General features: G+C 38.3%; 1 protein-coding gene across 1 annotated transcript; it reads left to right on the forward strand.

Moving 5' to 3' along the window:
* The first annotated feature begins 490 nt into the window (after nucleotides 1-490).
* LOC132111503 (pantothenate kinase 1-like) lies at nucleotides 491-19,244 on the forward strand. The gene is made up of 7 exons (XM_059518868.1): nucleotides 491-1,020; nucleotides 8,264-8,616; nucleotides 9,301-9,554; nucleotides 13,238-13,414; nucleotides 16,601-16,724; nucleotides 17,855-17,980; nucleotides 18,600-19,244. Exons 1-7 carry the CDS (start codon nucleotides 795-797, stop codon nucleotides 18,657-18,659), a joined length of 1,320 nt encoding a protein of 439 aa, XP_059374851.1. The 5' UTR covers nucleotides 491-794; the 3' UTR covers nucleotides 18,660-19,244.
* The last annotated feature ends 5,283 nt before the right edge of the window (nucleotides 19,245-24,527 follow it).

A 24,527-nucleotide genomic window follows, 5' to 3' on the forward strand; every position in this document is an offset into this window, starting at 1 on the left:
TGTGACAGGTGTAGGTTCGTAAGCTGGAAATGTCTTTATTTGATTTATTTCAGCATGAAGATACATCAGAGATTTAAAACGAATTTGTTTCAAATGACCAATAAAATGAGCCTGCATTTCTTCCATAAATGTTATTTCTGTTAATAATTCTCTAGTTCTAATCCTCATCTCTTCCTAATGTCCTTTCTTAACTCCATGTTTGAGAACCACTAAACTGAAACCCTTTGACCTCATTCACCCCACACATGTTGATGCTGAGAGAAATCGCTTTCAATTGCTACTCATTAAAATGATTCATTTGAAACTGAAGATAGATATACCGCACAGGCGAAACGGAGATATTTAAAGACATTGTTTCAATTGACTTGTGAAGAACGAACTGAACGATCGTTCTGTACTGTAGTCTTCTGATCGCGATAGAGGATGGCTGTATGAGTGCTATGCGCGCGCAATTCTGCGCTGGGCTGTTTAACTGATTCGTGGAGCCATTCCGGGTGACGTCATGAGCCGGGTGTTTGACGGGGTGTCTGCCGCAGCGCCAGGAATACATGAGTACAAATATGACCGACGATGACCTCGAACACATCGTGTGTTGGTGTTTTACTCTCGTCGTTTAGCATTCGACAAAGTTAAACAGGCGATTTTATCATCTGTTTTTAGATTAAATCCGTGCGTTTGGTGTAGGTCATTAGCCACGAGCCGTTTGTTATCTCGAGAGCGCGACACATCCAACGCGTCTCTGTTTAGAGGCTCGCCTCCAACCTTAAGCTATAGCCCTTTCTGTACACTGAAATATGGACAAGGCCGATTCAATGATGGATCAGAAAGGAACGGCTCCTTGCTGCACAAACGGAATGCACAAGCCACTCCGGCGACAGCTGAGCAACGGGAGCTGCAGCCCGTTCAGTCCGACGGAGGATAATCACCACCATCTTCACCACGACCCTCAAACCAACGGCTCTCCGGCGAAAAGGTGTCGGTTACGGAGGCGAATGGAATCAGCGAAGAAAAACAGACCGCGTAAGTTTATAATCACAGACACCTTCAGAGTTCATCAGATAATATTTGTAAATTTGATTTCAACGGTTTCTGATAAGCAGTAATGCCCTGAGATACACTGGACGCGACCGTGTTAATGTTTAACACATTAATGCGATAGTAATGGTTTACACTGGGTGATTTGTTTGGATTAAAATTCAATTTTGCCAGTGTAATGATGACACTATATTAGTTGCCCTCATTTTTGAGACAAAAACTGTCAGTGAATGCATGTGGATTCATTTCTTGTAAGGTATTTAACGTTACAGATAGCATATCGACTTCAGACCTCATAATTTTACCTCAGGTAACGTTAACGTTAATCGATATTACTGATCTTTGAACAAGAGTCAAAAGTCGGATTCAGAATCTTAAGGGATTGATCGAATCTTTAATTTAGTACTTTTGGGTAGAAAGAAATGAAAATTTTATTTAATTTAACTTACTGCCCTCAAAAAGCATGTTGCCAGAATTGTGAGGTAATAAACGTAACGAAAGTTACACATTTCCAGAGAACATGTAGTTTCATGAATGTTGTAAAAAAAAAAAAAAAATTAAGTATTGCACAGTAACGTTAGTTGGGTTATAATAATCTGCTGTCCACTAAATCAGATAAATCAGTAACTAATGACTTATAAGTGTTTTGTTGTTTGTTTCATTTAAAAGAACCGATTCTCCGAGTCATTTTCCCGGCAATCGAACTACACTGGACGCACAGTATGTTTTTGATTCACTAAAAAGAACCGACTGAGTGTCAGACAGTGAATAGTATTTCAGGAAACCCTGTCAGATTGTTTTAAAGCGGCGCTTCGTTTGTTTTAGCAAAGGATGACATTCAAATGTTTAATGCTTCTTGAACGTTCAGTAAAGTGACATGAAAACTATTCGGGTCTAGCATTTAAAGAAATGTTTCTCAGTTCCCAATCCTAGAACAAACTGTCATCTCAATGATGTCACTGACCTGTCTTTGCGAAGAGTGTCTTTTGCTTTGAGGAAACATTTGAGATTGTTCTTCTTGCTCTCTGATTGGTCGTTGTTAAGTCAGGAGGTGTGCTGACATCACTCCTAATGGAAAGGCTCGACGCGTATCGACCAATCAGCTCTTGACTTTTGTCTTCGCGGGGCCTCTTTAAAGGTATTGACAGAAACGCCCCCACCCTCCAATCTGCAGAATTTCTCCGTTTTTATTCGCTTTTTAAAAGCGACGCTAAGAATTAAACTTTGAAAGTGTAGTTATAATCCCATCACTTTTAGGGCTTATATGAATATATAAGGAATATATGAATATATAAGGAATATATAAGTTGAAGAGGTGTTCAAGGAAGCCAGGTAAGACATCACCTCATCCATGTGTGATGTTGTTTAAAAAAAAAAACCTACTTCCTTGGAATTGCTGATAGTTTTTTTTTTTTTTTGTTACTGCATACTTTGGTGACACTGGAAATGTATTTATTTCCTTTGGTAATTACTAAAGTGAAAGTATGTAATAAAATAAAGTGACTTCATGTCAGGTTTAGTTTGTGTTGCCAAAGATAACGGCAGCAGAAAACTGAACGCTTAATACAGCATTCATACAGTTCAGCGAGTCTTTAGTGTTGTCAGACTGCATGCCAGGCCAACTTGTCAGCATTCCTCAGCTTTAGCCTTGTTTTGTGTGTGTTGTAGTAATAACTTCATAGTATAAATTGTTTGTTTTGTTTTATTGTTCTTTTAAATATACTCAATAGTGTTGAAATGTATTCTTACCAGATAAGCAATATTTTAGACTAATGTATTAACCATATATTTTATTCAGCTCATAGTTGGTAAAGACTATGAGCTGAGGTTTTAAATTTATTCATTTAGAAGATGCCATTATCCAAAGCGATAAATTGATTAATACAACCAGCAATTTATTATAAGGAAGCAATAACACAAGACGTGCTGGCAATGCAAAGTTTAAAAATTGTCCAGATAATACAAGGAGATATATAAGAATAGTGAAATAATCGAAAAACAAGTCAGTTATTTTTTTTCTCAGTATTATTACATATATAATTTTTTCAATAACAGCTGGATGCTGTTACTGCAAAGTTATGGACTGTCTGCCACAGGGTTTTGTTCTTGTATGTTGGTTTCAGTGGTTTTGTTCAGATTCACACACCACAAGCACACAAAGTGGATAGGCATTAGATATTTATGCATTAAAATACCCTATTACTACATTAGATTAGATTTTTATATTTAAAAAAAAAAGTTTTAAAGTTCATTTTATCTTGTCCACTTTTGCAGTACCTTGTAAATGACTGTGACTGTATTATCATAAATGAGTTCAAATATGAAATTTAATCGTAAGCTTGGCAAACAGTTTTGGAGAATTTTATGTTTCCCCATTCAAAGAGATAGGAATTACACTTGTATGCCGAGAGGCATTTCAAAGATGGCCACCGAGTGAAATGACTTGCCTTAAAGGGACTTTGTTAATAAACACCATTAAACAATAACAGTTCACGTGTCCGTGCTTAATGCACATCACATATATGAAAAGCATTTTATGGGGCCCTTGGCTTTTTGGGGCCAAAGACGGTCACCGACCTTTGTCTAATGCGTAAGTAATGGGCTCAATCTCACTCTTTCACATGGACACTCTCTTGTCTGCCAGTTTCTCTCTGTCAGCCCCTCTCCTTCTCTCAGTCACATTCTCTCTCGCCACTTCTTCACCTTTCGCAGCCCCTCACATGGACACACTTGCCTACCTTTTTCTCTCTCCCTCTCTCTCTCTCTCTAAGCCTGGCTGACTGGGGGAGGTAAACAGACCTTTCACCCACATGGGCTGTTTGATGTCATTATGTCACACCACTGTCACACCCCCTGTTCACTTGCTGTTTCTGGCTCAGGTCATTCAGGTCAATGAATGAAGAAGTAACATTCTTTCTTTCCTGGCTAGAATATTCTTCTGCATCTTTCACTTCAAAAAACATGCATTTCCCCTGTTATTTTTAAAACTATGGAAGCAGAGCACGTGCATATTCGTTTAGATGGCCTCTCGTCCACTTGATTGCATTCTCTGAAATAGGAGTGATGTCCAAAATAACCCTCCCAGCATATGCCAAGATCTATATTAGTGGGGGAAAGAAGTGTGAGGGTCATTTGAGATGATGTTGTAGCAGAGAGTGTTCTGGTTACAGACAGGTCACCTGTGCTGACAATGTTTTAATACCTGGGATTGATCAGTCACAAATTGATCTGCGTGTGCCAGGCTATTCAAGTTCAAATCTGTGTCCCTGACCTGCCCTAATTCTTCCAGACTGGTTATCTGGTGTCAGACCAGTGAATTTCAGATGTAAGACTCATATCAGTAATGATGTACCTATTATTTGATAAGCTTGTTAATTCAATTTTTTTTTTCAATTCAAGTTTTTGTATAGCGCTTTTTACAATACAAATCGTTACAAAGCAACTTTACAGAAAATTATGTTTCTACAATATTTAGTAGTAGCTAGTAGTTTGTGCACGTTTGACAGGATTTTAGAAAAAAAAAAAAATAATAATAATACAAGACGTAGTCAGCTAGACGATGAACTATCAATATTATTAATTAATAGTAATTATATGATGCAGTCACACATGTAGCAATAATTGTTAGTTCTGTTAGCATCATCTGCGGTCCTCTGAGGGTCAGCATCATCTCTTCTCAGGTGTTCTGGATCCAGACTGGAGCTTGTGTAAATCCTAGTTACCACGGGATGTAAATCCCGTGGCAAAACATAGAAACAAAATAGAGACATCATTAGCATAGCTGCTGATCCAACAAAGTAAAATTAGTTTAACCCAAGCTAAAGAATAAAAATGCAGATGCAACTACACTCACAATTTAAGAGATACATTATTCGAATGCTTGGCGAAAGAGATGCGTTTTTAATCTAGATTTAAACAGAGAGAGTGTGTCTGAACCCCGAACATTATCAGGAAGGCTATTCCAGAGTTTGGGAGCCAAATGTGAAAAAGCTCTACCTCCTTTAGTGGACTTTGCTATCCTAGGAACTACCAAAAGTCCAGCGTTTTGTGACCTTAAGGTGCGTGATGGGTTGTAGCGTGGTAGAAGGCTGGTTAGGTACGCAGGAGCTAAACCATTTAGGGCCTTATAGGTAAGTAATGATAATTTGTAACTGATACGGAACTTAATAGGTAGCCAGTGCAGAGACTGTAAAATTGGGGTAATATGATCATATTTTCTTGACCTGGTAAGGACTCTAGCTGCTGCATTTTGGACTACCTGTAGCTTGTTTATTGACGAAGCAGGACAACCACCTAGAAGTGCATTACAATAGTCCAGTCTAGAGGTCATGTTAGACACTGATCTGTAATTTAGGTCAAATTTGACATTTCGGTGTACTGATATGTATTTAATTATAAAAATAGGCCTTTGCATCTGTTTAATAACTTGTACTGGTTCTGCTGTCTGAGTGTGTGATTCTCACAACAGCAATTTGCAGCCCCATGGCTATTGCCATGGTAACTGTCCAACTCTTTATCACCTGCTGCAGTGACTGCCTCTCTTTGTCTGGCCTGCATGCAATGTGTGAATTTGCTTGCTTGCTTGTAAAATTTAGGGGTTGGTAAGATTTATTTATTTATTTATTGTTAGTTTTTTATTTATTTATTAAGCTGCTTTGAAAGTCGTTTCTTATGCACTGAATTTAGGCTGAATTTATTTGATCAAAAATACAAAGAAAAACATTGATTGTAAAATATTGGGGTGGTATATAAGGTATTGCTCTCCTTTTGGTTGCTACCTTGTCGTGGTGGAGAGCCTTGCGTGTTCCGATGAACCTGAGAGCAATGCCGTCTGGAGCTTAAGCTCCTAGTAGGGCCACCCATGGCGGTAAGGTCGAGGGGGAGATTCCAGACATGTTATAAGAACAAGGGCGATCGCAGTGACTGCAATAACTATCGTGGGATCTCCCTCCTCAGTGTTGCGGGCAAAGCATTTGCATGTGTCATCCTTAACCGCCTACAACTGCTCGCCGATCGTGTGTACCTGGAGTCGCAATGCCGGTTCCGAGCAAAACGGTCAACAATTGACATGGTGTTCACCCTTAGGCAGCTACAGGAGAAGTGCCGTGAGCAGAGACTTCCCCTGTTCCTTGCCTTTATAGATCTGACATGGTAGGTCGGATTGGCCTTTTCACTCTCCTACACAGGATTGGATGCCCCCCCAAGCTCTTGAAGCTGATCATATCATTTCATGAGAACATGGTGGGCACAGTCCAATATGGCGAGTCATCCTCAGACCCCTTCCCAATCAGGTGTGGTGTGAAGCAGGGATGTGTCCTGGTGCCAACACTCTTTGGCACGTTCTTCTCCCTGCTCCTGCGCTATGCCTTCTGCAACTCTGAAGACGGGTTCTTCCTCCATACTAGGAGTGATGGGAACCTCTTCAACTTCGCCCGCCTCAGAGCAAAGACTAAGGTCCGCAGGGTACTCATACAGGAGATGTTGTTTGCAGATGACGCTGCTCTTGCCGCACACACTGAGGGTGCCCTTGCAGAGAGTTTGGCCTTGCCATCAGCCTCAAGAAAACCAACATATTGGTTCAAGATGTCAACATCACTCCTGCAATCACTATCGGCGACCACACCCTGGAGGTAGTGGAGAATTTCACCTACCTTGGCTCCACCATCTGCAGCAACCTATCCCTGGATACCGAGCTCAATATAAGGATAGGCAAAGCAGCTACCGCCATGGCTCGACTAGCAAAGAGGGCTTGGGACAACACTCTGTTGACACTCAAAACAAAACTGAAGGTGTATCAAGCATGCGTCTTGAGCACCCTCCTCTATGGCAGTGAAGCTTGGACTTTATATTCTCGCCAAGAGCAAAGACTGAATGCCTTTCATATGCACTGCCTCAGACGACTCCTGAGCATCACCTGGCAGGATCGTATCACAAACAGAGCCATCCAGGCTCAGGCAGGTATGCCAAGTATGTTCACCATCCTCACACAGAGGCGACTGCGCTGGCTTGGCCACCTGTGCAGGATGGATGACGGTTGTATCCCAAAGGACGTTCTGTACGGGGAGCTTGCCACAGGAACACGACCAACTGGACGGCCAACCCTGCGCTACAAGGACGCCTGCAAGCGAGACTTGAAAGCGTGCAGCATCTGCCCAGCTGATTTGGAAGCAGTGACATCGGACCGTGAAAATTGGCGATCCACCCTTAAGACTGGTGTCCTCCTAGCCAAAGAAAAAAGAGCAATGCAGTGGGAGGAGAAGAGGACCCGCCGGCAGCAAAGTGTTCAGCCTGCCCCCACTGACAACACCACTGCTTACACTTGCAGCAAGTGCCAGTGGTGCTGTCGCTCCCGTATCGGACTCTACAGTCATAGCAGAGTCTGCAACCAAACCACAGACTGACCTGGGTGCAGATTCTAAACCATTGTCTCTCGAAAACAGAAGGATGCCAACAACATTAGCGCAATGGATAAGACACATGCCTTTGGTGTGAGAGACCCGGGTTCGAATCCACTGTGAGACACCAATGTGTCCCTGAGTAAGACACTTAACCCCTAGTTGCTCCAGAGGCGTGCGACCTCTGACATGTATAGCAGTTGTAAGTCACTTTGGAGCTATTTGCTTTGGATAAAAGCGTCAGCTAAATCAATAAATGTAAATGTAATGTAAATGTAAATATAACTGCAATTCCAAATAAGTGTTTTCCATTTTAACGTATTTTGAAATGTAGTTCCTCCCTTTGATGGCAAAGCTGAATTTTCAGCACACATTATTCAATTCTTGAGTGTCACATGATATTTCAGAAATTATTATAATATGCTGATTTGGTGCTTAAACATTTCTTTTAATTATCAGTGTTGTGGATTCCATGGTGCTTTTTCAGGATTCTTTGGTGAATAGAAAGTACGAAAGAACTGCATTTTTTTTTCAAATAGAAATATTTTATACAACAACATAAAAGAATATAAAAGTCTTGACTGTCACTTTTGATCAATCTGATGCATCCTTGCTGAATAAAAATATTAATTTATTTAAAAAGAGAACAATCTTTTGAACTGTAGTGTACACTCAACAAACACATGGTCAATGTTTTAACTCACCTTTTCCTTATTTTGCATACTTGAGGGTTTTTCTGTAGTTTTTAGTTGTCAGTCCAGTTTATTAGTGTCAATTGTCTTGGGAACACAACTTATACAATCATTGTAATCAGTCTCTGTATCTCTTTCTAGCTTTTCCATGGTTTGGAATGGATATCGGTGGTACTTTAGTAAAGCTTGTTTACTTCGAGCCAAAAGACATCACTGCAGAAGAGGAGCTGGAAGAGGTGGAGAATCTGAAGAGCATACGCAGGTACCTCACCTCCAACACGGCCTATGGCAAAACCGGCGTCCGTGATGTACACCTGGAGCTACACAACCTGACAATCTGCGGTCGCACAGGGAACCTTCACTTCATCCGCTTCCCCACCGCTGCTATGCACAGATTCATCCAGATGGGCAGAGATAAGCACTTCTCCAGCCTGCACACCACACTGTGTGCCACCGGTGGCGGGGCATACAAGTTTGAGAACGACTTCAGAACGGTAAGAAGATGGACCACAGCATGGTTTTCAAACTGGTTTAATGGTTAAATAAAATGTTAAACATAGAGCTATGTAATATGTATGTATTATGTGGGACAATGATATTTCACATTGGTGAAAAAATACAGTAAAAAATAAAATATATTTACTTTAAAAATATGTATTTTAGAAATTATTTGTATTATACTTTAAATTTAAATTATAAAATGTGATGGCAAAGCTGAGTTTTCAGCAGCCATTACTCTGGTCTTCAGTGTCACATGACCCTTCAGAAATCTTTCTGATTTTATGATTTAGTTCTTAATATTACTGAAAACATTAATATTTTTGTGGAAGCTGTGATACATTTATTTTCTAAAGTTCAAAAGAACAGTATTTATTTGAAATGTAAATGTTTTGTAACAGTATAAATGTCTTTAATGTCACTTTTGACTAATTTACTGCATCCTTGCTAAATCATTCTGACACAAACTTTTGAACTTTAGTATTGTATTATATATCTTGTTTTAAGGATGTTTAATTTAAAACTCACCTAAACTGACTTATAAAAACATTAAGGTCTCTCTTTGATAAAGGCCTAACTGTTAAGTGTAAAGTCTTTTTCTTTAATTAAAAATGTATCATCAGGAAATATGTTGAAGGGATGAAATTTGAATAGTCATGAATCCTTTTTTTGTATTGTAGATGGCAGACCTAGAGCTGCTGAAGTTGGATGAGCTGGACTGTCTGATCCAGGGGCTGCTGTACATAGACTCGGTTGGTTTTAACAGTCATCCTGAGTGCTATTACTTTGAGAACCCCTCCGACACACAGAACTGCATCAAGAAACCCTGCTGTCTTGACAACCTTTTTCCCATGTTGCTGGTCAACATTGGCTCAGGCGTCAGCATTCTAGCAGTGTACACCAAGGACAACTACAAACGAGTGACAGGCACCAGGTCAGCACAGCTGAACAACATGCACCATGTAGAAGAAACCTACAACCCGAATTCCGGAAAAGTTGGGATGTTTTTTAAATTTTAATAAAATGAAAACTAAAGGAATTTCAAATCACACGAGCCAATATTTTATTCACAATAGAACATAGATAACTTAGCAAATGTTTAAACTGAGAAATTTTACACTTTTATCCACTTAATTAGCTCATTTAAAATTTAATGCCTGCTACAGGTCTCAAAAAAGTTGGCACGGGGGCAACAAATGGCTAAAAAAGCAAGCAGTTTTGAAAAGATTCAGCTGGGAGAACATCTAGTGATTAAGTTAATTGATATCAGGTCTGTAACATGATTAGCTATAAAAGCTTTGTCTTAGAGAAGCAGAGTCTCTCAGAAGTAAAGATGGGCAGAGGCTCTCCAATCTGTGAAAGACTGCGTGAAAAAATTGTGGAAAACTTTAAAAACAATGTTCCTCAACGTCAAATTGCAAAGGCTTTGCAAATCTCATCATCTACAGTGCATAACATCATCAAAAGATTCAGAGAAACTGGCGAAATCTCTGTGCGTAAGTGACAAGGCCAGAGACCTTTATTGGATGCCCGTGGTCTTCCGGCTCTCAGACGACACTGCATCACTCATCGGCATGATTGTGTCAATGACATTACTAAATGGGCCCAGGAATACTTTCAGAAACCACTGTCTGTAAACACAATCCGCCGTGCCATCAGCAGATGCCAACTAAAGCTCTATCATGCAAAAATTAAGTCATATGTGAAAATGGTCCAGAAGCGCCGTCGTGTCCTGTGGGCCAAGGCTCATTTAAAATGGACTATTTCAAAGTGGAATAGTGTTTTATGGTCAGACGAGTCCAAATTTGACATTCTTGTTGGAAATCATGGACGCCGTGTCCTCCGGGCTAAAGAGGAGGGAGACCTTCCAGCATGTTATCAGCGTTCAGTTCAAAAGCCAGCATCTCTGATAGTGTGGGGGTGCATAAGTGCATACGGTATGGGCAGCTTGCATGTTTTGGAAGGCTCTGTGAATGCTGAAAGGTATATAAAGGTTTTAGAGCAACATATGCTTCCCTCCAAACAACGTCTATTTCAGGAAAAGCCTTGTTTATTTCAGCAGGACAATGCAAAACCACATACTGCAGCTATAACAACAGCATGGCTTCGTCGTAGAAGAGTCCGGGTGCTAACCTGGCCTGCCTGCAGTCCAGATCTTTCACCTATAGAGAACATTTGGATCATCATTAAACGAAAAATACGTCAAAGACGACCACGAACTCTTCAGCAGCTGGAAATCTATATAAGGCAAGAATGGGACCAAATTCCAACAGCAAAACTCCAGCAACTCATGGCCTTCAACGTCTTCAAACTGTTTTGAAAAGAAAAGGAGATGCTACACCATGGTAAACATGCCCCGTCCCAACTATTTTGAGACCTGTAGCAGAAATCAAAATTGAAATGAGCTCATTTTGTGCATAAAATTGTAAACTTTCTCAGTTTAAACATTTGCTATGTTATCTATGTTCTATTGTGAATAAAATATTGGCTCATGTGATTTGAAAGTCTTTTAGTTTTCATTTTATTAAAATTTAAAAAACGTCCCAACTTTTCTGGAATTCGGGTTGTACAATAAAGAGTTGTCAGTAACATGGCCAGATGAAGTCCAGGCCCATCTAAACTAGTTAACAGTGTTTGGAATAACGCAGTTTAAAAGAACGCCGTTAGGTAACGACGTTATTTTTTCAGTAACGGTAATCTAACTAATTACTTTTCTCGTCGTTACAACGCCGTTAACATTACTGGACATTAAATGCGTTGCGTTACTATGCATTGATTTAATAAACTATGTAATCCGAACGCACCCCTTGCTCACACAGCGAGTGAGGAGGTGGGTTAATAACGAGATTATGATTGGCTAAGGCAGAGTCATGCGTTTCATGGTAGCCAATCAGAGCCAGTGTTTTTACGCCAGCGGTGCCAAACACACGCATGCACACACACTTTCATCAACAGCTAGCTAAACAGAGATTCGCAGCAGAGATGGCGAGTTAGGAGCAATCCGATGAAAAGTTGGCCTTTTCAAGGTGGAGATATAAGCACTACTTCAAATTCATTGTGGTCAAAGGCAAGAACGTGCATGTAATGTGTGACACCCGCATCTACAAAGCTAGTGGCCAAAAACACTTTTCTTACAAAGATAATACTTGAAGTGCAGGATAAAACTCTTGCTGTCTGTTGACGTGCAATAAATATCGAAATTTATGTACGAACACCTGTCTGTTCTACTCATTTTAACTGACTTGTGAAAACTGCTCAAAAATATATTGACATATAGCAACTTTTTTTTTTAACAGTAACGCAAATAGTTACTTTCCCTGGTAACGAGTTACTTTTATTATAGAGTACTTCAGTTACTAACTCAGTTACTTTTTTGGAACAAGTAGTGAGTAACTATAACTAATTACTTTTTTAAAGTAACGTTCCCAACAGTGCTAGTTAATTAGCATTTACATTGGTTTGACAGATTCTAAAGCCGTTTTAAGAGCACTGCACTCTTAATTACTGTGTGATAAAATTTGTGGTTTTGTCCATTTGTTTCCAAAAGAAATTTACTGAGGGATGTTTTAATGACTATAATGGCTGAAAAAGCTATTTGCTTTTTCTGTATTTTCTATGAGTAACTTTCATCAAGATCCATCAATGCCATTGAGCTTTTATCTTAAAAGTTATCTCTCCAGCATGAAATATGAGTTTACCATTTGCAAACCGCATGAACTTGATTGTTTCCTCTTCTTTCATGGACACAGAATCAAAAGCCTGTTAGAAGCACAAGAACACAAAATCACCTCCTTCTGTGTCCAATGTTTTCCTGTGAAACATGAGACTGAAATCTGTGATTGACAACAGAGTAGGTTGTTAATTTACTGACTGTCAGTTGATGGATGAGCATTTTAATTGTGGTTGTACCAGAATGGAACAGCCTTTCAGCCATGATTGAGAGAAGGGAGGAGATTTGTCAGGAGTAGTCAAAGCAGATGTGCAAATCTGTCGCACTTGCAGGAGGTTTAGGAGCTACCAAATTTTATAAACCTCTGTGTGTGTTTCCCTGTCAGTTTGATCCTTTTTAGTTTAGTCATTTTCTGTACGTGTATCACATTCATTTACACTACTGTGTTTTTAAAATAAGTCTTTTACATTCACCAAAGCTGTGTTTGTTCGATTAATGTAAAATCAGTAATTGTGTTAATTCGTTTTAAAATAAATTGTAATGATTTCTGGATGATCAAGACTGGAATAATGGCTGCTGAAAATTCAACTTTGCCATGATAGGAATAAATTACATTTTAAATTGTAATCAATTACTATTTTCACTGTATTTTTGATCACATAAACGCAGCATTGATGAGAATAAGAGACATCTTCCAAAAACATAAAATCTTAATTATTCCAAACTCTTGGTAGAGTATTTGTTACATTGTGTGTGACATAGACCTTGTTTTGTGTTTCAGTGACCACAAAACTTGTTGCTAGTCTGCTTTTGACCTGTTTTTGCCATAGGCACATAGTTTAAATAGTGGTCACAAGGTCAAATTGTATGCGTTTATGAATGCCCATGTGCATTTCAGTTGTGGCCTGTAACCATGTTTTGACTCTAAATGTTTTTTCTCTCTTTAGTCTTGGTGGAGGGACGTTTTTGGGGCTTTGCTGCCTGTTGACTGGTTGTGAGACATTTGAAGAGGCCCTTGAAATGGCCAGCAAAGGGGACAGCACCAATGTGGACAAACTGGTGAAGGACATCTATGGAGGAGACTACCAGCGCTTCGGCCTGCAAGGGTCCGCCGTGGCTTCAAGGTACAAAAGACACTGTATCCATGGTATCAGGTGACAAAGATCCACAAATGAAATTTGCTACAAAGCTGTATTTATTGAGATTATGTGTAGTCTGTTCTGTTTTATGTGACACACATGCAGTTTGCTATCAGTCTTTTTTTTTTTAATTTCTATATACTTTTCAAGGCTCCAGACTCCGCCTAAAACGGTTGCATTTGGGACCAAAAATATTAATTTGCAAGTGACATTTTTGCTGATGAACCCATCATATCTTTCCTATTACTACTATAGTACAAAATAAACATGAATGGACATCAAAAGGTTTAAGATACAGTACAATTACTGAAATGGCTCATGTAATCGCTCTTTCAGTGTTTCAAACTGCTGAAAATGTTTAAAGCTTGTAAACAATGCCATGTAACAATACATTTACCTCAGAATAACCATTTGGTGTCCATAAGCTCATTAGCAGAGGTGGGTAGTAACGAGTTACATTTACTTCGTTACATTTACTTGAGTACATTTTTGGGGTAACTAATACTTTTTGTAGTACATTTAAAGATGGGTACTTTTACTTGAGTAATTTTTTGGGGGAAAATCTGTACTTTTACTTCGTTACTGTGGGCCACGCTCCTCTCGTTACTTTATCTTAATGCAATAAATGTTATAAATGCTTTAGTTTGATCCAAACGCAACATCTACTTCTTTTTGGGCAATGAGCGATTCCCATTGACGAATGATTCATTCTTTTGAGTCAATTCTGTTCAAAGGCTTGTTCAAACCAGTTGGCTAACCAGTGAATTGGTTCGTGAATCAGTTTGAATGATTCGCTCAATATCCTGCCGCGTGCGCTGAGCGTTTGAAACGGTTCGCTTCACTCCGAGTTGTAACGTTTAAGAACAGAAAGAGAGTTGAAGACGTGGCTGGATCTGCACTGAATTGAAAGCAAATCTGCAAAGGCTATTATTTGCTTGCGATGAAGATCTGTATTGGATGAACACCACATGCGCTGTCTACTGTTCAACAGGTATAACTTGGGCTACACTCGATTACAGTACACGATACCACTGTGACATTAGTTTGTTGTACGTGTAACTTATAACAGAGGGGAACCAAGTTGAATGCAGCTTCCAAAAGACAAAAAATAGCCGATTAATATTTTCTATATTTGATACAATCACACCGGTGTGAGAACTCAGCGAGTCATATCATCAGCTGCTAAATTCAGATCTGCGTTCGCTGGCTGGCGGTGAGCCAGAGATAGATGCGTTTTTTACAGCACTGCGCATTATAACCAATCACACACGATTCTGTTGAGCTTATTAAACCATTGGCCAATCAGAGGTGTTCAGATGAGTCATCGCTGAAATGCCGGTGCTTCCTTCACTCGCTCACTGACTGAATACCTCTTTCTGGCGAATTCTCTCGTCAGAAACAACAAGGTGCAGATGTGTGTACGAATCTTTAATTAAGATATTGATTTCACAGTGTTAACAGTTTCAGTGATTTTAATGGGAGTTTCTAAGAGTGATTGGTAGACTGTCAGCGAAAATGATCTTTGATAATGTAAATGTTATTTGCTCTCTTTCTGAACAATGAAGATTAGTAGCAGTTTTTATATCACATTGACTTTCAATGTTAAATTCACATTTAATATAAAGTAAGTCGTATTAAAAATATGTTATGGCATGACACCTATATTACTTAAGTAAACGGACAGGTTTTTATAATAAATTACATAATTAGGCTACTTTGACCATCGCATATTATCATTATTAACAATTTATGAAAAGTGAGAATCGAGATATTTCATTATATAGTTCATGCTTCTGGGAATGTTTCTAATAAAAATGAAAAAAAAAATAATAATAATAATAATAATAATAATGCTTAATAATAATTTGCCAATATGCTGTGGCTGCTGTGTGTCACATGATGACCCCCCCATGCCTAGACACAATTAATAATGATATTTCCACAATATTTACGCTTGCAGAAATATACATTTGTTTACATTTTGCAGAACAGATGAAAGAAGATCCGTCAGTGTGCATTTGGTTCGTTATGTTCAGATGTTCAGTAACTTAGCTGTTATGTTAGGAGTTTTCACTCTTCTTTGTGTCAGAGGTTATTTATACGTATATAATACATACTTATATAATTTATTTCGTGATGCAAATCAGAATTTTCATCAGCTGTTACTACAGTTTTCAGAGTTATGATCCTTCAAAATATAAATCTAATATATTGATTTATTACCAGTGCTGAAAACCGTTTTGCTGCTTAATCTTTTTTTGGAACCTGTGACATTTTGTTTAGGATTATTTGATGAATAGAAAGATAAAGAGAACATCACTGATAGTAAATCAACATATTGGAATTATTTCTGAAGGATTATGTAACATTGAAGACTGGAGTAAAGGCTGATGAATATATATATATAATATATACACACACACACACATATACATGACATACATTTTATCTATTTATCTAAATAAAATTAGGCTCGGTATATATGACCCACAGTAACTAGTAACTAACTACTTGAGTAGATTTTTTATCCGATACTTTCTTACTCTTACTCAAGTAACTATTCAGACTAGTACTTTTACTTTTACTTGAGTAAATATTTCTATAAGTATTTTTACTTTTACTTGAGTACAGTTTTTGGGTACTCTACCCACCTCTCTCTGCTCATTAGTCAGCTAGAAAAAAATAACTATAAAGAGGAGTATTTTGCTGAATATATCCACTATATTGCAGATTCATATTTCTACTTAACCTATTGTCTGCATGATTAGAAAGAATGCAAGGAGCTATAGATAAAATTCAACACCACCAATTTTGTTTCTTATAGGAGCCATTGGCTCCTTCATTTATTTTTTGTTTTTGTCTGAAGCGCTGCTTTTATTCAGCACAGATGCATGCAGATAATCTAAAGATGGCAGTAAAGACATTAAGAATCTTAAAACTGATAGCATGTATGTATTATTTATATGTAGTCTATTTTTATTTTACTGGTTATTTTTGTTTTATTGTATTTATCATAACTATACAATTTAATCGATTTAGATGGATAGTCTATAGAAACGGCAATATCAATATTCAGCCCTATGTTATTATGAAACTAGTAGATAAACTGGTCTCTTTCTGTGACTGTCTGATAGATAGATACATAAATATGTGCTTGTGTTTTTATTGTAGCTTTGGCCACATGATGAGCAAAGAGAAGAGGGACAGTATTTCTAAAGAGGACTTGGCCCGAGCCACACTCGTCACTATCACCAACAACATTGGCTCCATTGCACGCATGTGTGCGGTTAATGAGGTGTGTTATGTTTTTGTGTGTGTGCGTCTGCGTGCTGTCAGCAGCAGCTATGAGCATCTCTCTGGCCACTCTGGGCTTCTCTACAGTGTTGCCTTGTAGCCTGGTGATCAAGCAGCATTGTACAGGGCTTTCAGGGTGTACAGAACACCATCAGAGCAGAAACCAACATTACCCCAGTTTACCTGTGTTTTTTTAAGCACATTAGGTAGTATCTATGAAAACATGATGATGGCAAATGATTTGAATTTTACTAGAAACAGCTATTTGAGCACCTTCTATAAAAACCCTTTTTAAAGGAATTGCTTGTGCCAGGACTCCCCCTGTTGGTGCTGGAGAAGTACTGCAGGAATCAACCTGCCAAAGCACTAGGCTTGAGCCTAGTCCCAGACTAAAATGCATGTCTGAGCTGTTTTAATTGAAGAAAATTCAACTGACATATCTTTAAATATGTAAGTGTCCTTGATTTGTCTCAAAATGCACACAGTAATGTTTTATTTTCTAAGGCATGTTTATAAAAACTAAAGGTGCTCTAAGCGATGCCGGGAGTCGTAACTTCTTGTTGACATTCGAATTGTTGTCAAACAAAACAGAGGCTAGCTAGACCCTCCCTCCTCCTCATCCGTGCACTAACCCCCCAAACCCCACCCCCAAATCTTTCTTGTCGGTTATTGGCTGGAACAGTTTGTTATGTTTCATGGTGCGGGTGAGCCCAGTTTGTTTTTCTTGTTGTTTGTGGAGCCTGTGGTGTCTAGAGAGACCCCATTTTTTACAGTGTGTTCAGGGGACAAGCAGCTAGCGGATAGTGAGATGTTTGCTGGATGTGACAAAATGTTTTGGCCTAAAAAATGTGACATCACTTAGAGCACCTTTAATTGTCCTAATTGAACTATTGCTTAATAGTCTGTGAAACCAGGCCTTAGACTTAAAACAGGCCCACATGGAATATAGGCCTGCAGAAAGGATGCAGTACTCAGCACTCAGTTTAAATGATTAAATAGTGTCTAAATCTGCTTAAAAAGTCTAATATTCTGTAGATTTTCTTGCAAAATGAGTGCGGAAAATGTGAAAAACATCCACACATTCTGTCTGGTCCTGGTCATACTGAGTGATGTTTCTGTTTTGTCCTGTAGAAGATTGAACATGTTGTGTTTGTGGGGAACTTTCTGCGTATAAACACTTTGTCGACAAAGCTTCTTGCCTATGCCATGGACTTCTGGTCCAAGGGCCAGCTGAGGGCCCTTTTCCTGGAACATGAGGTAATTCTCTGTGTTTTAATCATTGATTTGGTCAAATATTTTGAAATACACTATCTTTCAAAAGATTTGATAATTCTTTAAAAATGTTTTTCAAAGTCTCTTATGCACACCCAGGCTGCATTTATTTGATAAAATAATTGTATGACCTACTATTACAATTTAAAATAACTGTTTTCTATTTTAATGTATTTTAAAATGTAATTTATTTATGTGATGGCAAAGCTGCATTTTCAGCAGCCATTACTCCAGTCTTCAGCATCATTCTAATATGCCAATTTAGGTGTCAAGAAATACCTCATCATTATTAGTTTTGAAAACAGTTATGCTCCTTCATATATATTGTTTTCTGGAAAGTTCAGGAATTTTTTTTATAAATAGAAAGTTCAAACATAACTGCATTTAATTGAAATAGGAATATTTCATAACAGTATAAAAGTATTTACTGTCACTATTGAGCTGTTCATGTGTCCTCGCTAAATAAAAGTAAAAACAAAATACTGGAACTTTTGAAACGGTGTCTAACAGTGAAGATTCTCAGAATGATTATTTTATAGAGCAGTAGTTTAATGAAAACATGTATATTTATATGCACACTTATATGTGTGTATGTACGTTTCAGGGATACTTTGGAGCCGTCGGTGCTTTTCTAGACCTGCTGAAGTCGGCTGATAACGCATAAAGGAAATCATCATCTCCTATGATCCAGAAGCTGCTTTAAGACTTCCACACAGAAGCTCCAACAGGAAAACTGGAATACTGGGAACACTGGGGAAATTTAATAGAAGCCATTATAGTAATTAATCTGTAAATAACCCTTAAAATAAGATTCTAAATAATATTTGTTTGACTAACTTACTCTCCCTCAGACTTCAACTTTTTTCCTTTTATACTGTTTGTAAATCTCATTGTGTAGTGAACAGGGAGAGTTTATATGGTGGCCAAAACCTGCTGTGTTAAGTTTTTGCTATGGTGAGAGTATTCAGCGTTAACTGCTTTCTGTTTCTAGGCCTGGTTCAATAATGGACCTTTCAGAGGTTTTTTTTTTTTGGTGTTAAACTGCTGTTCAGACCCCAAATGATGTTTGACACACTGTTCAAGTTGATTTTCAAGTCTCTGGTCTGTGTTAAATGTGTGCAGACTACTTGTAGTAAAGGCATTGGTCTTTACACAGCATAGATCAACCTTTTTCCGGTTGTATCTCCTTTCACTCTTCCTCTTCACTACAATTAACAGTTTTCCATGCATTTATATGCATGAAAGTAATTTTAAACGGGGGTGTTCGATGTTGGAATTTTATATCAGAGTAGTTGAACATTTAAAAAAATATATATTTACACTGATTCACATGAAGCCTTTACTTATAAAATGATACACAGGAAGCTCAGGGTGTCTCACTTTTATTTTTGAGAGGGAATTCTGTGGGACCAAGTGGCCAGTTTGACAGGCACTTCAGATAGAAAGCTCCCCTAACATCCCACATTTTTGTTGTCTTTGTCCAGCTTTGCCTGTTTTTTTTATCTTGCCTTTTCCCATTCTTTTTACCATCTAAACCAAAGCTACTTCAGTCATCTTTATCTGAATGCACACAGTTATATATGCATATACCTCCTCTTTGGTTGCTTTCTTCTTATCTATAATGGTACTAAGAGTACTTGAAGTAGCCGTGTGGTGACAAAACATAAAGTCAGTATGACAGCAGTTACCCACAACCCCCCATTCCTCTCTATTCAGACAGTTTAAAGAATCAGCCATTGTGTTTCCATTGTAGTGCCAAAGTGAGATGGGGAGGAGTCAAACCAGACAGTCTGCCAGTGCAAGCATTCCTGCTTCACCAGGCCATGAACCACATTACTTCTCCTAAAGTTTGCCTAGCATTAGAGTATTTCTAAGATGAAGTTCAATATCATATGTCATTAAAAATAAAAACACCACTCCATTACTATTTAACTCTATCGTTCATTTCTTTCTTCAAGTCTTTCTTGCCTTCTATGGAATAGTTCTCCTCCGTTAACATTTGTGGCTGTTTTTAGGTTGTGCTTTTATTTTATTTCTTCTTTTTTTTAACTTTTATTAACTTTTTTTTTGTTATTTTTTAATGGGTTTTCCAAGGTAACATCGCAGAAAAATCTGAATTTGATTTTGGGGACCTCACGTTAACCGCAATATTATTTTCTTTCAGAATTTTATTTTATTCTTTTTTTCTTTTCTTTTTTTATAAAATCAAAAAAAGTGTGCAGTTAAAAATGTTAATTAAGGCTTTGGTTGGCCTTGTATATTTGCATTAAATTATTTAACAGCATATTTTGGGTACAACATTTGACAGTCATTGTGTGATTTGATTTTAATTCTGTTATTATTTTTTGCCATTACTGGATTTTTTTTTTTTTTTTTAAATGTATGAAAACCCCTCATTCTAGATTAGGTTGCTCTTTTCATTTGTAACCAAACAGTGTATAAATCTGAAAACCGTAAGCTTTATGGATGATTAACATTCATGAAGATTGTACATTTATGGTATTGACAATTTGTTCTTGCCACATAATCTTAGTAAGATGCAAGTATGAGCATGTTTCAAGTGTTCAAGCCTGTGTAATTGCACTGCACAATTCTATGCTATACTCAGAGCTGTTATTCATTGCGCATTAGACTTAGTACAGCTTCATGTTTTGCAGATATTGGTAAGGTTTGAAAAGTAACTTTTGTTGTCATACCAGTAAGCAGCAAAACTGGCTGCAAGTTACAGCAATTTTATTTAGTACAGAAACAACACACCGACCTTAAAGTTTAAAAGCTGTATTGGCCTATATAATAGACTAATAGGTTGTACTAATACAACTCCTTTGAGATCATGTAAATGTATATGTTCTCTTCCTCTGAAAGGTGACCTTTCACTCCTCTTGCTATGCAGTAAAGGCAGTTGCTCTGAATGTTGTTGGCTAAAAGCAGCTTGGTTGAAAGAGTCACGTAGCTCTTAGAAACTAGCTGCTCATGTCCTGTTTGACTTTTGTCAGTAACACTGTTATGAAGAGTGTAAAGGGGCTTTTGAACATGTTATTGTTCTGTTTCTGTATGGGCGTTTTCTTTTGATTCTTACTGACCTTTTTAAACAAATGATCCTTTGAGTTGCTAGTTTAATGCTACTTTAATGGATACTTTGTGCTGTTATATGCGATTGTACAAACTTTAATATTCCTGTCTTTGTTTTTCACCTCTCGGATATCATTGAAGCAACTCTGTGTTGATCTTTGTGGCTTTATTAAGAAACTATGAGAGATTTGATGTCTGGGTGATTCACTGGGTTTAACTGGATGCTGTTATGCATAGACTCAAGAAATGACATATCAAAGAATAATAAAGGTGAAAAACAAACGTTTATTAATTGTTTACTATTAATCTGTGTTCTTATAACTTAGTGTACCCAATGAAAATTTGCCATTTTAATGTTCTCTTCAATTATCGTCACCCTTTTGAAAAGTTTACATTTAATAATGAGGACAAGAATTGCACAGGTTTGTGATAGGCTACTAAATGTCTAGAACAATCAAACCACTTACAACCCACTAAAAACTTAGATAAATGCTTTTCAGAAGCAAATGAGTGGCTCACCTTGCTCCTTAGGGTAATATGCACTGGCAAATCACTTCTCCTTAATAAAGCTTTAGCTTGAACACTAAAGAAAAAATCATATTACATATTGATATCAGTGTTTCACTTGGGTCTTGAATTTTCAGTACTTCAGTAATCACAAAAAATTAGTTTACACATTCCGGGCATACATTTTTTTACCATAAATTACTTTTGCTGATGAGTAAAGTACTTCTTAGGGTCGTTGTCGCACAAACTATTATTTTTTAGAACTTTATTAAAGGTTTATAAGTCTCAAGCAGTTTTAGTGTAGATATATGATTTTGAAGTTGACAGCTAACTGTAGGCTACTAAGGGGAGTTTGACCAAAAGACAATTGGGTTTGATCAAGCCAAACCACAACAGATTGGGTCCTGAAAACATCTTATTGAAATTACATTAAACAGTCGACCCCCCCTAAAAGTCATTGTATAATATGAACACAACATGGGGTAAGAGGCAAAACAAATATTCGACCCAGGACTGCAGTTAAAAGTAGTTTAGACCGCTGACTTGAAAGCAAGCAAGAGGTCCACTCTACAGTTGTGGCCAAAAGTTTTGAGAATTATATAAGTATTAGATTTCAAAAAGTTTGCTGCTAAACTGCTTTTAGATCTTTGTTTCAGTTGTTTCTGTGATGTACTGAAATATAATTACAAGCATTCCATACGTTTCAAAGGCTTTTATCGACAATTACATGACATTTATGCAAAGAGTCAGTATTTGCAGTGTTGGCCGTTCTTTTTCAGGACCTCTGCAATTCGACTGGGCATGCTCTCAATCAACTTCTGGGCCAAATACTGACTGATAGCAACCCATTCTTTCATAATCACTTCTTGGAGTTTGTCAGAATTAGTGGGTTTTTGTTTGTCCACCCGCCTCTTGAGGATTGACCACAAGTTCTCAATGGGATTAAGATCTGGGGAGTTTCCAGGCCATGGACCCAAAATTTCAACATTCTGGTCCCCGAGCCACTTAGTTATCACTTTTGCCTTATGGCACGGTGCTCCATCGTGCTGGAAAATGCATTGTTCTTCACCAAACTGTTGTTGGATTGTTGGAAGAAGTTGCTGTTGGAGGGTGTTTTGGTACCATTCTTTATTCATGGCTGTGTTTTTGGGCAGAATTGTGAGTGAGCCCACTCCCTTGGATGAGAAGCAACCCCACACATGAATGGTGTCAGGATGCTTTACTGTTGGCATGACACAGGACTGATGGTAGCGCTCACCTTTTCTTCTCCGAACAAGCCTTTTTCCAGATGCCCCAAACAATCGGAAAGGGGCTTCATCTGAGAATATGACTTTGCCCCAGTCCTCAGCAGTCCATTCACTATACTTTCTGCAGAAGATCAATCTGTCCCTGATGTTTTTTTGGAGAGAAGTGGCTTCTTTGCTGCCCTTCTTGACACCAGGTCATCTTCCAAAAGTCTTCGCCTCACTGTGCGTGCAGATGCGCTCACACCTGCTTGCTGCCATTCCTGAGCAAGCTCTGCACTGGTGGCACTCCGATCCCGCAGCTGAATCCTCTTTAGGAGACGATCCTGGCGCTTGCTGGACTTTCTTGGATGCCCTGAAGGCTTCTTTACAAGAATTGAACCTCTTTCCTTGAAGTTCTTGATGATCCTATAAATTGTTGATTTAGGTGCAATCTTAGTAGCCACAATATCCTTGCATGTGAAGCCATTTATATGCAACGCAATGATGGCTGCACGCGTTTCTTTGCAGGTCACCATGGTTAACAATGGAAGAACAATGATTTCAAGCATCTCCCTCCTTTTAACATGTCATGTCTGCCATTCTAACCCAATCAGCCTGACATAATGATCTCCAGCCTTGTGCTCGTCAACATTCTCACCTGAGTTAACAAGACGATTACTGAAATTATCTCAGCAGGTCCTTTAATGACCGCAATGAAATGCAGTGTGAAGGTTTTTTGGGGATTAAGTTAATTTTCATGGCAAAGACGGACTATGCAATTCATCTGATCACTCTTCAATACATTCTGGAGTATATGCAAATTGCAATTATAAAAACTTAAGCAGCAACTTTTCCAATTTCCAATATTTATGTAATTCTCAAAACTTTTGGCCACGACTGTACTTGTAGTCTTCCACCTCATGTTGGCTGGCTGTGGTTTCCGCCCTGTTGATCTGTTCAAGCGCACACACCATGTGTGCCAATGTGTACCACACTTTGGAGGAGAGCAGTGGTTGTTTTTGTTCCTCGTCTGCTCTAGATTCTGTACACTGGGAAATGTGTTCCAGTGTTAAGTTTCCACAGTCTGTGATGATTTGGGGTGTCATGTCATCTGCTGGTGTTGAGCCATTGTGTTTTTTTAAAAACTAAAGTCACAGCACCCGATTACCAATAAATCTTAGAGAACTTCATGCTTCCTTCTGCTGACCAGCTTTTTGTAGATTCTGATTTCATTTTCCAGCAGGATTTGGCACCTGCCCTATCTGCCAAAAGCACCAAAAGTTGATTAAATGACCATGGAGTTGGTGTGCTTGACTGGCCAGCAAACTCACCAGATCTGAACCCTATAGAGAATCTATGGGCTATTGTCGAGGAAAACAAGAACCAAAACATGCAGATGAAACGAGAACCAAAAAATGCAGATGAGCTGAAGGCCACTGTCAAAGAAACCTGGGCTTCCATACCACCTCAGCAGTGCCACAAACTAATCACCTCCATGCCACGCTAAATTGAGGCAGTAATTAAAGCAAAAGGAGCCCCTGCCAAATATTGAGTACATGTACAATAAATGAACATGTGAACATATGAACATTTTGGAAAAAAAATAAAACAAATTGACTAACGTTTTAAGGCTAGTCTAAGCAGTTTATGCAACTGGGATATGGGCCAGCATAGAGTTATTTGTGGCAGGACTTATCCTGGAACAATTTTCTTTACTTTGCTCTTAC

This window comes from Carassius carassius, chromosome 31 (assembly GCF_963082965.1).
Source record: "Carassius carassius chromosome 31, fCarCar2.1, whole genome shotgun sequence".
NCBI lineage: Eukaryota > Metazoa > Chordata > Actinopteri > Cypriniformes > Cyprinidae > Carassius > Carassius carassius.

Bases quoted from the DNA above. Each gene is read 5' to 3' on its own strand.
- LOC132111503 (XM_059518868.1), top strand. From the start codon at position 795: ATGGACAAGGCCGATTCAATGATGGATCAGAAAGGAACGGCTCCTTGC. The intron at 8,617-9,300 runs GTAAGAAGATGG...TTTGTATTGTAG, and splicing joins TTGAGAACGACTTCAGAACG to ATGGCAGACCTAGAGCTGCT. The intron at 16,725-17,854 runs GTGTGTTATGTT...TTTGTCCTGTAG, and splicing joins GCATGTGTGCGGTTAATGAG to AAGATTGAACATGTTGTGTT.